A 16,042-nucleotide genomic window follows, 5' to 3' on the forward strand; every position below is an offset into this window, starting at 1 on the left:
TTGCCCGGAACCTACTGCGCCTGCACCGTGACGTCCAAGTACGGCTCGCACCCCTATCGGAGACTTGCAGCGCCGGAGCCCCTCTCTTCCCCAACCGGCGCTCTCCCCGCTCCGCCCACCTGGCTTGCGCCTGCGCTCTCCCAACCTAAGGGGGCGTGGAGGGTTGGGGTTGGCCCTACGCTGTTCCCCAGGCGGTCTTCACCAGCGGTTACCGGGAGGGAGGGGTGCTCAGGGCTGAGGTTGTGTCGGAGGGGTCCTCTCCCACCTCTCGTCTACGTCGCGCCTGTGCCGTGCGGTTTCCCGAACATCTTCCCCAGGACTATTGCGTCTAGCTCTCTCCGCTCCGCCGAACAGTTGCAGGAGCGCGCGGGGACTAGTCCGGCCGCACGCTAACCCCAGTACTTTCCACGGGAACTGGAGAAGGGGGCGGTGCCGCGCTGCAGGTAAACGGAAGGGCCGTGCAACGGAGACCGACGGGGCCCGTCCTGGAAAGGCTGTGCTGTGGGGGACCAGTAGCCCCGACGACAGGGTGGGACGGGGTTCCCGGACTTCTGTTAACACGCGTGTCGCAAAAGAGAGGTTTGAGGGAGAACGAGACCTTGTGTCCATCATCGAATACATTTCTAGTCCGGAGAATGTCAATGCTGACACAGGGGTGGTAAGTCAATCACAATACTGAATTAGTGCCAACTGTATACCCATTGTTTCAAGATGAAATGCTGAGAATGTAGGCCACTGGGCTCTTCTTTGGCAAGGCATATGCCACCACCCGTGGGGCGGGGGCCTCCTGCAGAACACAGAGTAGGTGCCAACTGTATACTTAAAGCTGTGTACTGCAACCCCTTCTGAATACAGGTGTGTGCCACAGCTCATCTACCCATGGGGTTTGGGAATGCGGTTGCAGCTGGATAAATGTGAAAACCTTCAGTAGTAATCTTTCTTGATTCTTCAAAATTTTATTAACAAAACCAGGATAGGGGAGCCAAGAGTGAGCAGACTCCACAGTCCCACCCAGGCACAGAGAATGGAGAGACAGAGGGACAGACAAGGACAGGAGAAGATTCTGAGACCCTCTGGTAACGGCAGCTGGGTAGTCAGATGGTGGATGGGCACAGGGAAAAACTCAGGGACCATTTGGAGAAACATATGAATGGCAGAACAGACAAATGGGAGATTCAGGGCAGCTCCTTGGCCTGGAATGCAGGGTGTGAAGACTTCTGGGCCAGTGTGAGGTTCAGCGGTCAGCACTGGAGCGCAGGTCGGTAGTGAGCGGGTCATGTTGGATCGTTTGGTGCAGCATCAGGGCCAATAATCCTGCCCTGTTAGTCATGGCTGTGCGTACATTTCGCTCCTGCTCAAACAGCTCATCCAGCTTGTACCACTGCCAGGGAAGCAGAAAAGAGCCGTGAGGAGGAGCTCTAGAAGCCCCACCTGACCCCAGCCACATTCAGCATCAAAACCTACCACGCGCACACGCTCCAGGTCCACTTCAGCACGCCGCAACTTCTCCCAGCAGTAATGGCGGTTACACTGGCGTTTGGGCAGGCGGCAGAAGTCACCCGTGAGCTCAAAGACATCACGTACAAGAGGGCACCCACATACCTCATCTGCTGGCACCTGCAAGGACAGCAGGGGTCAGGGATGAATGGCGGCGGTGAGGGAGAAAAGAGGACAGGAATGGGGAGTGGTCAGAGAGAGAGAAAGGAAGGAATAGAGTTCAGGGAGTAGAAAGGAATGGAAAAGGAGAGGAACCGGAGACAATGAGACAGGAGAAAGGAAAGGAATGAAGAGTGATAAGGCAGGCAAAGCGAGACTTACGGAAGCAGCCATGTAGGGAAAAGGGAAGGCAGGGGGGCAAAAGCAGCGGCAAGGGATGGATGTGGGCAGTGAGGAGGAGGAAAGGACAGAACGGGGGAGCTGAGGGCAAAACTTACTTTGGGGTCCCGTGAGTGCTCAGGGCACAGCACCTGGAGCCGCTTACAATAGGTCTTGCTCTGAGGATTGTAGACATCACAGAAGAGTCGTGTAGCTCTGGAGGTTTACAGTAGAGACAAGGCAGTGAAGGGAGAGAAGGGGCACCCATCTGTTCTTGTCCACGCCCGTATCCTGCCCCAACATGCCACTTCCAACCCAGCCTTCACCTCCCTGCTCTAACTGCACGGAGCGCCCACACTCACCCCTCAATGCGTGTGGGGTACATGGACCCAAAGGACGTCTGGCTCTCATACTGGAGGGATGAGCACAAATGGAGGGAACGGTGGATGTGCGCTGCATGCCCGCCTGAGACAACCCCCAGACAACACATCTGTCCCCCCGTGGACCCACGGATACTCCCCCTCAGGGTGACACCCTGACCTTGGCATAGCAGCGCTCCATGTGGCGCAAGGCAACACGTGGGTTGATAGGGTGCCCGCAGGACACGCAGAAGATCTGCAGGTCTGTGTCATCACTGTCCCCCTCATTGCTCTGTGTGGAGTAGAAGAAACGATGAGGCCCGGCAGGACCAGGCACGGCGTCCTGTGCCGCTGGGCCTTGCTTGCTCACCTCCTCATCCTCGCGGACAGCCTGCTGCTTGGCACGAAGAATGATGGCCTCGAGCTCATGGAATCGGCGTTCCATTTCCTGAAGGCGGGTGCGGGCGCTCTGCTGCTCACGGCGAATACGTTCGAGCAACTTCTTCCCGTGCTCCTCAGCAATACAGGGACTCTGCTGCCACTGCTGGATGCGCTGAGGGAGGATCTCGTAGATGCGGCTGCAGGGAGGCAGTGGGTTAGGTGCAGGCAGGAAAGGTGGCAGACAACAGAAAAAGTGGGGTGATCCGCGATTGGCAGAACAGATGGCCGACCAAATGGCAAAAAGGATAACTGAGTGAGTGGAAGATAAATAAGCGGATGAGCACTTGAATGGTACGTGGATGAGGGATGGGTAGATGGTGCTTTGTGGACTGACGAGTGGACAGATGACTGATGGGAAGACATACAGAGAGCTTTGGCCACACCCTATCCCGTATTCCCTGATTCCCTTAAACCTTTCAGGAATGACTCACTTGGCTGCCAGCTTCATGCCACAGTCATCGGAGCAATACTTGGAGCCAGGCTGAGCAGGGCGTACACAGCCGGGTCCCAGGCACTGCGGTAGTGATGCAGGGTCCTTGGCATCGGCACGCTCTGGGTGTTTCCATTTGTCCTTGTGCTTCTGTTTCTGCCGATGCCGCTTGTATCTCTCTTCCTTCTGTGGGACGACGCAGGTTAGGTGAGGTTAGGGCAGAGTTAAAGTCAGCCCAAGATCCGTGTCCCCCGTATCCCACCCCCTTCTGGCTCTTGTCCCATCCAGCTCCTGACCTGTGCCTCTCCCTCCTCTCCCTGCCCGCTGCCTTCCCACAACCATTCCACCCTCTCCATCACCTTCTTCTCGGATTTCTTCTCCCGACGCTTTACATGCTTCACTTTCACTGCCCTCTTCCGCAGCGCAGGGTCCAGGAATGGAGACTCCTCTGTGTCACTCATCCAGGGCTGCAAGTGAGACAGACACTGCCCCACCTGCCGCACTCGTGACTGCCCCGCCACGACTCAGTGCCCCCGTCAGCCTTCCATACTCTGCCTCATCTTCCATCTCTCCTTATCATGGGAACTCAGCTTCTGTAACTTCTACCCTTCCACCGTGGGACGCTCTGGCTGCTCACCAGGCCATGGTCATCAAAGGCCCCCGCACAGAAGTCCTGGTAGAGGTCAGGGTCCAGCGGCAGGTCCTCATCTGAGAGTGGCTCAGGTGTGGCCGTAGCCTCAGGTGGCTCCTTGACTGCTGATGATGCCACTGCCCCCTCGTCCTCACGGATGCGCCCCAGCTTCTGTGATGGCTGTGGCTGCTGCTGGGTGGGCAGTGGCCTTCGAGGCCGCGGCAGGGACTCTGAGGGCGTCACTGGCGAGAGCTGCAGGGCAGAATCTCAGGACTGGCCCTGACCGCCCTGCCCGCATGCCCCGCCCCGCCCTGGGGGGCTGGACTCACCGAGGAAGGGAAGTACTTGTACGATTCCTGTGCCGGCAGGAGGAAGGCCCAGGTCAGCCCCAGGTGGATGGAGGGTGGCCCTGCCCTAACCCCTCCCACAAGAGCCTAGCCCCGCCAACTGGCCCCGCTTTGCCTCCCCAGACAGACCCACTACCCTCACTTCTCAGAACCAGGACATGCTCAGTCCCATCCCACCGGCCCCGACATGCCTGGCCGCCTTGAAACATCTGGCTGTACACTGCCCACCTAGGGTTTGAGGCACCCCTGCTAGCCCCGCACACCTGATCGTGCCCCATTCATCTGGACAGGCTCCTTCCCACCTGTCTGCAGGCAATCAGGCCCCACCTCACCTGGCCCACCCCTCCTGGCCTGAGTGAGCCCTTCCTGGACATACTGACACCCCCACCTGGCCCTGCCCAGCTCTACCCGTGCTCACCCGGGCCCGCAGCTGGCACTGACGCAGCCGGCACTTCTGCCGGATCTTGTTGGGGCCCCCAAACTTCTTCATGTCCCGACAGAAGTCGCAGTGGCCACAGTCCTCAGTGCGCCGGCAGGCCTCGCACTCGCCACACATGCGGGCTGACCGTTTGATCTGCTGCTGCTGCTGGTGATGCTGAGGAGAGGGGCCCAGAACAAAACTCAGGAACTCAAGTTGGGCCCGAAATGGGATCCCCTTACCCACCCCAACCATGGCAGCCACTCACCTGGCTGGGTGTGGCCACCAAGGGCTGTGGAGAGGATTTGTGGGGCGAAGCAGAGCCCCGAGCAAGCATCGCCCCAACCCCTGTCCCTGACCCCGCCCGACGCTGCAGGTCTGGATCCGGGGCAGGCCTCTTGCGCCCTCCACCCTCATCCCGGGGCTCACTGCCGTCTCGCTCATTGCTGTCCCGCTCCCGTGACTTCTTGTGCCGATAACGGATTTCCAGCTTGGGGTCTTTCTCTGTGGGGCCAAGGCGGGTGGACACTGAGAAATTTGGATGATCCCAGAACTCCTTCCTCTTTTTTTCTATCCCAGCCACCTTCTCTGTCCCCATACTCCAGAGCAGAGCGACCCCATCTGGTGGGACCCTGTATTTGGGCTCACAGTGGAGTCTCCACTCCAGCTCACCACAAACCAATAATCACCCACAGACACATACCACCACTTCCCACGACCCACCCTCCCTTCATGGCTTCTCCTCCCTCGAGGCAGATGGATCTGCCTGCCCTGTCCAGGCCACCCACCCCCTCACCTCGGCACTCCCGACAGTACCACTCCCGGATGGCCTTGGCCATCTTCTCAGTGATCCGGATGCAGTCCCCATGGAACCACTCATTGCAGTTGTCACACCCGCTGCAGAGGATGGGGTGAGTGGTGCAGATGTGAGGGGCCGGACCCATCAGCCTCACCCAACCTTGCAAGTGTCTGCCCCGCCCGCCTCTCCCCGGCTCACATCATGAAGCAGTTGATGTCTGGTTTGCGGCAGATGCAGTAGATGGGCGCATTCTCCCCATTCTCCGACTTGCTGTCCTCCCCAGCATCTGGAGGCTCCAGGTCTGAACCATCACCCTCCTGTGGGATTCCCCCCACCATCACGGTTCCTTAGAGAACCCCCATCGTAGTGCCTCATCCCTTATTACAGCTCCACCAGGGCTCACCACAAACCCCAACATTCTGCCCACAGACTTTCCATCAGAGCCCCTCATAAATCTTTCCATCACAATCCCCACAAGCCCCCCACCACTCACCCCTGACATCCCAGTACCACACTTACAAATCCCATCACTCTGTCTCAGAGTTGCCATCACTTAGTCCGCTAACACTCTATCACTCAATCCACACACTTAGAACTTAGTTCACTCGACCGTTCATCTCCTGCTGCTCCCATCGTGACTCCTCACAGGACCCCCTCACTTCTCACAGACACCACAGAGTAGATTCCGGAGACGGAACATGTATTTGCATTACGGTTCCCCGCAGATGCCCCGTTATCAACCCCACAGACAACGCACCCCCATCACCTTTCCCCACCGGTCCTTTGACACTGACTCGTCGCGGCTCACCACATACTAACCAGCACCGCTCATCGCAAACCCCGTATCACTCTGCCCAAACAATTTCCCATTCGGACCCCCGCGGAACTACCGAAAGGGATCGCCACCAAACTTCCATTACGGACCCCCACAATGGCTCATCACAAAACTCCCAGACGGCTCACTCATCAAAAAAAATTCAGAACATCAGACCCCCAACATTCTACCCACAGACCCCTGTTAAGGCTCACCACAGGCCCCCACCATACTGCCCTCAGTCTCCTTACGGTTCACCACAGACCCCCAAGAGTCTGCCCACGGACCACACCACTACCACCACCCCGCTGACCTCTACCGCCGACCCCCTCCCCGGACCCGTACTCACCATCTCTCCGCTCTCGGCGCACCCCTCCGCAATCCCCGCCAGCGACCCGCGAATCCGTACAGACCTCTCGGTGGCGTCCGCGGCCGTTGTAAAGGCGCCCGAAACTACTTCCGCTTTGGTCGCGCCTCCCGGGCACCGTACTCTTATTGCGCAGGCCTAATGCGTCGGCTCCGCAGCATACAAGTAGATCCGCCGTCTAGAGCCTCTACGGTCTCTCAGGCGCCACCATCTTGATTACTGAGACCGTACGGCCGCCAAATCCGTAAGTTTGCAGGAAACATGGCCGCACCTATACGGCTGCTTTCCCGAGGGCACCGCCACCTTGTGAGCTAAGTCCGTACGGTGACCGCTTGTACGGACACAACCTTGCAGGAACTATGGCCGCGCCTGTGCGCAACTTCCACTCAGATGCCGTCATCTTGGAATCTGATTCCGTAAGATGGCCGAGTCCGTACGTTCACAGGCAATACATGGCAGCGTCCTAATCGCGGATTCCAGGATGGCGCCGCCATTTTGGCCATCGATTCCGTACGCCAGCGGTTTGCACTGCGTAGAAGTTCAAAGAAAGAGTGGCTCCTCCCGAAACACTACCTGTATCAAGTTACACTCACTCTTCCATTCGGTTACTTTCCCCTTCCACATGTATTAATTGGGCGCCAGCAGACTGTGTGTTTTAGCGCTGCGAAGGAAACCTTTCCCCCTGTTATGTCGCCGATGTCACCGTCCACCACTCTTTCCCGCCCTCATTCTTCCTTCCAGTTCCTCAGCCAGCCCTGGCACGGTTCATGGAAACAACCATGGAAGGCTATAAACGGTGGTGAACTGACCGCCTCTGGTGAGAAGTGGCCGAAACAAGGCAGATTTCGAAATCCGAGACAGCTGGCTTCACCAAGTCTTCCTCTGACCTCCGGCCACCGCCAGAATGTGGATTTGCAGGGTTCCTGGTGACGTCCATTTCAGTTCTCTGGTTTCATACATATTCAATTCTCTCCTATAAAGTTAATTGTAACATTTTAAAAATTAGATCATGTACAATAAAAAAAATTTTTTGATCGATCAGAGAGGTAGACGTCCCGTTAGGGTAATGATCTAACTCGGGCAACCACCAAATCAAATGAGAAACTGCGAATCAGTGCCCCCACCAGCCCAAACGCCACCCAATGCGCGAGTCTTGGTCGTGGTAAATGTCCACATGTCCACATTCAGAATCAGAACGACTTGATTCGGGTTGAGGAGAGAGGCCTGAAGAAAAAGAAACTTTTTCCCCTTTGCTGATAATTCTGGATTTTTTGGCTCCCGACATGATAGCAACTTGTTTGCTACTGATGATTCTCCTGCCGGTGGTTTCGGAAGTCTGGTTTTTGTTTTCGTTTTCTCCACCTTCTCTAAACATTTTTACTTCTGGCCCCTCCACACCATCACAAACAACTGAAGACACAGGAACTGCAACAGGGATTCAATGACCCTCTCTTCCTAAAACCTGTTTTTAATCCACAAAGCGGACCTTCCGGTCCAGACTTGCCTCCTTTTTCTAATTCATGTTGAATTAATCTTAATTTGATTGTAATTTATTTAAATTAGCATAATTTAATTCTTCAAATTTAGTTGTTCATTTCTTGTATTAAGTTAATTTTAGTTAGTATAAATGAATATGTACGTGTTGGTAAGGTACTGATAAATTTACTTTAACATCAATTAATGAATTTCATATTATTCAATTTAATTTAATTACAATTTGATGTAGGAAAATAAGTTTAAGGGAATATAATTCAAGTTTAACTTAAATTTACTCAAATTTAATTTAACATTACTGACTTGATTTACTAAATTTAATTTGGTTTAAAATAATTTAATATTAAGTCAATTTATTCATTTCAATGTTGTGTATCATTTAATTTCAATTTAATATTGTTTCCTTTGTTATATTACATTTTATTTAATATTATTTCAACTTAATACACTTAAATTTTAATTCAAATTCACCTAATTCATTACCTTTTAAAGTTACATAACTAAGTTGAATTAATTAAATGTATATTCAATTACTGTAATTTTAATATATAACTTATTAAATATGATTTATTCAATTGAGAAAAAACAGTGGGAAAACAAATTACTCACCTCTTGAACGCAAAAAGAGCCATCAGTACAGATCTCACAGACATTAAAAAGAGAATTTTTCACACGTTTATACCAGTCTAATGCAATATCTTTGACTACTTAGATAAAATGGACAAATTCGCTGAAAAAGACAACTTCCCAAAACTAACACATGAAGAAATAGAAATTTTGAGTAGCCAAGCAGCTATAAAATTATTTGAATTTCTAATTAAAAACTTCCCCCAAAGAAAACTCCAAGCCCAAATAGCTTCACTAATAAATTCCATCAAATATTTAAGGAGGACAAAAGATCAATCCTATACAAAGTGTTTGAGATAATAGAGGAGGAAAGAACACTTTCCAATTCATTTTCATAATCATTTCCCTGCTACCAAACTAGACAAAGGCATTACAAGAAAAGAAAATGACAACCCATGTGTCTGATCACAGTTTCTATCCCTTCAAGAGAGCATGATACTGTGTGACTTGAAGTTCTCACCCTAAGTCACATTGTTAGACTATCCAGTGACTAAAGACCCCCAGGCAAAGACACTTCAGTCAGGAATGACATTAAAGGGCTTAGAGATAGCTCCCAGAAATCAAGGAGACCAAAAGCCAGACCTCTCTTTGGGCAAAGTTAAATTCTTTGCTACACAGATGTAAAGTCATTAACAAAATATAAGCAAATTGCATCTAGCAATTTGTAAAAATGGTGATATATTATAAACAAATGTATTTATGCCAGGAATGATCTTCAAAATGCAAGATTAGTTTCATATTTGAAATATTGTATTGCCTTACACATCTCCACAGAGGCCAAGTAGGAAAGACTTAACTGCCATCTGAGTCTTGGTGGAATGCCCTGGATTTCCCCCCTTATGACGAATAGCCAAAAGACCATGTCTCATTCAGCTCCACAGCTGCAGCTGAGCACAAGACTTACCACTTCACCTCTCCTTCAGGCCACTGGTTATAGAAGCACTTGACTGAAGTTTAGAACTGATCATTGAGCAGATAAGCGACCACCACCAGTACTGCCCATTTGACCCCTCTGATTGCGCGTTATGTTTGTGAGATTGGGATGCAGGAAATTGATACCATGATGATCTTGCTAAATATAATAAGCAGTCTGAATGTTTTTCAGCTTGTTGTCTCCTCACCAAGTGAGTCTGTGGAGGCATGGCAAGCCATGCTAAACAGGGGTAGTAGTGAAACCTGTCGCCTTTTTAGCCACCACGCCACTGCTCAGGGACTGCTTGGCCACCTGACAGTTTGAAGCAATGAACATGAAAACTCCCTGGGATTCAGTATCAAATGTTCTTGCCGAGGTGGTGGGTGCTGGTGGAATACAGGTTCCGCATTGTCCAACCTATTCATAGATGATCACCCATTGGTTGGCAATGTCAAAGCCTCAGTATCAATGACCTAAAACATTATGATACTCTGCCCAAAGGACTGACTGATAAACCACCTCCCAAATTTAGGGGCCTATTTGCTAATTTTTTTGGTTTTATGTGCTCATGCTGTATAATTATTATGGCAGTCAAGAAAAACAACTATTGGGGCACCTGGGTGGCTCAGTGGGTTAAGCCTCTGCCTTTGGTTCAGTTCATGATCCCAGGGTCCTGGGATCAAGCCCCACATCGGGCTCTCTGCTCAGCAGGAAGTGTGCTTTCCCCTCTCTCTCTCTGCCTGCCTCTCTGCCTACTTGTGATCTCTCTCTCTCTCTCTCTCTGTCAAATAAATAAATAAAATCTTAAAAGAAGAGAAAAGAAATGTGTTCCTTTAAAAAAGAAAGAAAAACAAAAACAAAAACTGTTCTTTCTTCCCCAGAAAGAATGTGCCTTACTAGACAGGTCTGGCTGAATGCAATTGACCTAGCCCTATGGCCATCCTGGTTTTGCATGATAGGATACACTATAGCTCTTAAAACCTCATTGTTGTGTTCCTGGGTGGCTCAGTGGGTTGAGCATCTGCCTTCAGCTCAGGTCAGATCCTAGAGTCCTGGGATGGAGTTCTGCATCATGTTCCTTGCTCAGTGGGGACCGTTGTTTCTCACTCTGCCTGCTGCTCCCCCTGCTTGTGTGCTTTCACACTCTCTCTCTCTCTCTCTGTCTCTCTCTGGCAAATAAATAAGTAAAATCTTAGAAAAGAAAACAAACAAAAACTCACTGTCAGCTACAAATCAAAAGCAGTTGTGATTGCTGTGCTATGTGGGAAGAAGCCATTTCATAGCCCCAGCCAATACACCCTTTCATGAATCTGTGTTTTTTTTTTGGTTGGTTGGCTGGTTTTATTAATTCGTGGGCTGTTTGGTCTGCCACTTTCAGAGTATAACAGTATCCTGAGACCAAAAATTTAAAAACTCCCTTCTTGAAATGTACTAATTACAGTTGACCTTTGAACAACCTGGCGGTAAGTAAGGGGCTTCAGGCCCTGTGCAGTTGAAAATTGACATGTAACTTCTTTGACTCTCCTGCAACCTCACTACTAATAACCAACTGTTGACTGGAAGCCTTACCAATAACATGGTCTATTAACACATATTTTGTGTGTTTATATGACTCACACACTGTATTCTTACAATAAAGCTGGAAAAGAGAAAATATTATTAAGGAAATTCTAAGGAAGAAAAAAATATATTTTCAGTACTGTACTATTACAGTACTGTACTGAGAGAGAGACAGAGAGAAAGAGAAAGCACAAAAAGGGGGAGCTGCAGGCAGAGGGAGAAGCAGCTCACTGCTGAGCAAGGAGCCTGATGTGAGACTCAATCCCAGGACATTGGGAGTGACCCGAGCCAAAGCCAACGCTTAACCAGCTGAGCCACCCCCGCATCCCAAGTATTGTACTATTTTTTTATTTTTAAAAAATCTGCATGTAAGTTGAAAGACGTGTTGTTCTAGGGTCAACAGTATAGTTTAGAGAAACTGCCTAGATTTATGCTAAAGCGTCTTCAATTTTACCAACCATTGCTTTTACCCCATTGGTGCAACTATGAATGCAGTGAGGAATGGGAGGGGAGCCTTAGTATTATGAAAAAGTTTGATCTCGCCTGCCTAAAATCATCTCAGGAATCCCCAGAGGTCCATAGACAACACTTTGGGAACCAATTTTCTAGACCATAAAGATTAGTATTAATCAAATACTGTTGAGTGTTGCTGATTGATTGACGTGCATTACTCTCATTGCACTAATTAAACTGGAACCTGTTTGAAGTCAGAGATATAAGGTTTTTACTTTTTTTGGCATACAGTACTCTATCTACTTGGTGACTCGTAGATAACTGTCAGTTAATTGATACAATAAGCATGCTTGTTAAGATCTTAAAAATAATCAGCAGTCACCTGTCTTTCTGTAGATGACACAGGAAGAGAACACCCAAAGTTGCTAGATAACAACAAAAAAAGTTTTTAAATGAGAAGAGAAATTCTTTGAAATGCACCAGGTTGAGGGAGTGGATAACAGAAAAAGAAATACACCAGTGAAATCCTGTCAGAAGAGGCACAGTAACTTTCCAAGTTGTTGTTGTTTTAAGATTTTGTTTATTTGTTTGAGAGAGAGCACAAGCAGGGTGAAGGGCAGAGGGAGAAGCAGACTCCCTGCTAGCTGGGATCCTGATATGGACTCGATCCCAGGACTCCAAGACCATGACCTGAGCTGAAGGCAGACGCCCAACCAACTGAGCCACCCACGTGTCCAAAGTCTTTCTAATCTAAATTTTTATTGTAGCAAACATAGTGCGTAGTAAAGCCCTAAAATTTACAAGGAAAAGAAAGTATGATTTATGATATTTTTCCTTTACCTTTCTCCTAATTATAATACTAATCCACTGCAGAAAAACTAGAAACTCTAGAAATATGTGAAACAAACCCCAAAACAATTCTACCTTTGGGAGAAGCACTGTTAACTTGCTAACATATTTATATATGTACATACAGGTGCATGAACATTAAAAAACATATTTGGGGTTACATGAATTATTTCCAGGCCTATGTTATAATCTTTCAATCTAATATTTTTTGAGAAATATTTTGCCATATCTGTAAATATTTTTTAAATAATTCTTTTTTTTGTATTTTATTTGTGTATTTGACAGAAAGATAGAAAGAGAGCACAAGTAGGCAGGTGGAGGGAGAGGGAGAAGCAAGCTCCCCACTGAGCAGAGAGCCCAACATGGGGCTCGATCCCAGGACCCTGGTATCATGACCTGAACTGAAGGCAGCTGCTTAACTGACTGAACCACCCAGGTGACCCTAAAATAATTCTTAAACTAATTTGAAAGTATTTTTTTAGGTCCCTGAAAGTTAGGATTGTTATCCCCACTTTACAGTGAAAGCAATCCAGACTCAGGGAGCCTAAGTCTCTTGTCAGATCACACAGTCAGTAATAATAAATCCGATATTGTTAGTAACAACTTTCCCCCTTTTAAAAAATTTTTATTTATTTATTTGACAGAGAAAGAGTTCACAAGTAGGCATAGAGGCAGGCAAAGAGAGAGAGGGGGAAGCAGGCTCCCTGCTGAACAGAGAGCCTGGTGCAGGTCTCAATCCCAGGACCCTGAGATCATGACCTGAGCAGAAAGCAGAGGCTTAACCCTCTGAGCCACCCAGGTGCCCCACAATTTTCCCCTTTGAGTGCTGCCCAGTGGGTTGAAATCAGGGCATAGACTGAGGGAACCCCAGTATGGGAACAGCCAAATGAAAAGGCTGTTGGGACAGCCACAGAATGGAGCAGGTTCTGAAGTCTGAGGATCACAGTAGGCCTATGTCAGAGAATGGATCAGTAGTCCAGGTAATCAGACTCCAGGGATCAGGATCTTAGTCAGGAAACCAGCAACATGGAATGAAGAGTAGCAGTCTCTGCATGTCAACACACTTCATGACCTGTTGGTGTCAGGATCATCAAAAACAATGTGACTATTGGTTAAAACAATGCTCTAGTCACACAGAGAAGGTACAAAAGGAGATCAGCTACACCAGTAAGCCTTGGTTTCCCATAGCCAGTGGGACTTTTACTACATTGAGTATGAAGTACTTAATTTCCCATTCAATGTGTACTCCTTTGTTCTGCTTAAGCATGTACATCATAGAGCACCTAGATAACTCCACTACTATATCCCACCAGGAATGCTGCACAAGATGGGTGCTTGTAGTCCATTACCTGCTAAGGATAAACAGGTTTATTGAGTATATAACTAAGAACACGATTGTTGGGTCATATAACTCTATGTTTGACTATTTGAAGAAATTGCCAGACTGTTTTCCAAAATAGCTTCACCACTTTCTATTCCCACCAGCAGGTTCTAATTTCTCCAACTCCTCAAGTAACATTTGCTATCTCTCTTTTGGATTATAGCCGTGCTAGTGGGTGTGAAGTGGTGTTACATTCTGGGCTTGATTTGCATTTCTGTAATGGTTAATGATGTTGTGCATATTTTTGTGGACTTATTGGCCATTTTTATATTTTCTTTGGAGAAATCTCTAATCAAATCCTTTGTCTATTTTTCATTGGTTGTTACTGTATCTATAAATATTCTAGATATATTCCTTATCAGACATGGGATTTGCAAACACCTTCTTCCATTATGTCAATTCTCTCTTCACTTTCTTGATGGTGTTTTCTGGAGCACAAAAGCTTTTAATTTTCAACCAACAAAACTAAAAGACAACCTACTGAATGGGAGAAGATATTTGCAAATGGCATATCTTACAAAGGGTTAGTGTCCAAAATATATAAAGAACTCATACAACTCAACACCAAAATAACAAATAATCCATATTAAAAATGGGCAGAAGACAGGAACAGATATTTCTCCAAAGAAGACATACAGATGGCCAACAGATACCTGAAAAGATGCTCACACCACTCCTCAGCAGAAAAATGCAATCAAAACCACAATGAGATATTACCTCACACCTGTCAGAAGGCTAAAATGAAAAACTCAAGAGACAACAAGTGCTGACAAGGATGTAGAGAAAAAGGAACTCTCATGCACAGCTGGTGGGAATGCAAACTGGTACAGCCACTCTGGAAGATAGTATGGAGGTTCCTCAAAAAATTAAAAATAGAACTGCCCTATGATCCAGCAATCACACTACTGGGCATTTACCCAAAGAACATAAAAACATTGATTTGAAGGGATATATGTGCCTTTATGTTCATTGCAGTGTTATTTACAATAACCAAACTATAGAAGCAGTCCAAATGTCCAATGATAGAGGAATGGATAAAGAAGATGGTGTTTATATATATACAATGGAATATTATCAGACCATAAAAAAGAATGAAATCTTGCTATTTGCAATAACATGGATGGAGTTAGGGAATATAATGCTAAGTGAAATAAGCCAGCCAGAGAAAGACAAATACCATATGATTTCACTCATATGTGGAATTTAAGAAACAAAACAAATGAACAAAAGGAAAGAAAAAAGAAAAACAAAAAACAGACCCTTAACTGTAGAGAACAAACAAAGGATCACCAGAGGGGAGGTGGGTGGAGGGATGGGAAAGGAAAAAAAGTTTTTAATATTGATGATGTCCAGTTTATCTACTTTTTCTTTTTGTCCTTGTGCTTTTGGTATATCTAAGAAACTACTACCTGATCCAAGGTTACAGAGATTCATACCTATGTTGTCTTCAAAATATTTTATAGTTTATGCTCTTACACTTAGGTTTTTGTTCCATTCTGAGTTAAAAGATCTATTTTGAGTCTTCTGTATGGTGTGAGGTAGGGGTCCAACTTCATTCTTATGCATATGGGTATACAGTTGTCCTAGCACAATTTGTTGACTATTCTTTCCTCAATAAACAGTGATGGCATCCCTGCCAAAAATCAATTGACAATAAATATGAGGATTCATTTCTGACTCTGAATTGTATTCTATTGATCTGTATATCTGTCTTTATGTGTACCATATATCTATTGTTGTAGCTTTGTCGTAAGTTTCAAATTCAGAAAGTCTGAGTCTCTTTATTTTAAAATATTGTTTTAGCTACTCTGGATTTCTTAAATTTTCCTAAGATTTTATGATGAGCTTGTCTAGTTTTTCAAAGAAGTCAACTGGGATTTTGATAGGGGTGTTTGAATCTGTAGTACTGTCATGGGAGCAACATTAAGTCTTCCAAAGCACCAACACAAGCTGTCACCTTCCAGTCCCCTGCATCCCACTTAACAAATGTTAAATGAACAATGTCATAGGACTGGGGCATAAGATTGGAGCTCCTGGCCCCGCCACTTTTAACCCCTTCAAGGACTCAACCCTCTGCCCCTATGTGGTGAGAAGATCACAGAGACTCAGTCCAGCCAGTGCAGGTCTGGGGACAGGTTGGCACAAGGAAATCTCTGGATGGGAACAGGGTTGATTGACCTCTTGGAAGCAGGAAGCCTATCATGGGCCTCAAGGGACTGTGACACAATGATCTGCAGCCCTTTGGGGATCAGTGTCACGTGGTTTTTGGGGGCAGGGAACCCGAGGTTATTTCCTCTGGGGTATGACTGGGTCAGCCCCTGTCTTCCCTACCATCCATGGGCCT

At 47.5% G+C, this 16,042-nt stretch overlaps 1 protein-coding gene across 2 annotated transcripts; it reads right to left on the reverse strand.

Moving 5' to 3' along the window:
• Positions 1–936: 936 nt before the first annotated feature.
• On the reverse strand, positions 937–7,728 carry CXXC1 (CXXC finger protein 1). Of its 2 annotated transcripts, XM_004777717.3 has the most exons (15): positions 6,404–7,727; positions 5,439–5,557; positions 5,238–5,338; positions 4,710–4,945; positions 4,442–4,618; positions 4,006–4,032; positions 3,683–3,928; positions 3,405–3,512; positions 3,047–3,231; positions 2,545–2,752; positions 2,356–2,466; positions 2,178–2,227; positions 1,935–2,031; positions 1,465–1,617; positions 937–1,381 (listed from the first exon to the last, which is right to left on the reverse strand). In XM_004777717.3, exons 1-15 carry the CDS (start codon positions 6,404–6,406, stop codon positions 1,235–1,237), a joined length of 1,968 nt encoding a protein of 655 aa, XP_004777774.2. In that variant the 5' UTR covers positions 6,407–7,727; the 3' UTR covers positions 937–1,234. The 2 variants fall into 2 exon arrangements, with proteins under 2 accessions (XP_004777774.2, XP_004777775.2); XM_004777718.3 differs by lacking the exon at positions 4,006–4,032 and having other exon boundaries at positions 6,404–7,728.
• Between the last annotated feature and the right edge of the window lie 8,314 nt (positions 7,729–16,042).

Source organism: Mustela putorius, unplaced genomic scaffold (assembly GCF_011764305.1).
Source record: "Mustela putorius furo isolate JIRA1106 unplaced genomic scaffold, ASM1176430v1.1 tig00003858_pilon_pilon_pilon, whole genome shotgun sequence".
In the NCBI taxonomy this organism is placed as follows: Eukaryota; Metazoa; Chordata; class Mammalia; order Carnivora; family Mustelidae; genus Mustela; species Mustela putorius.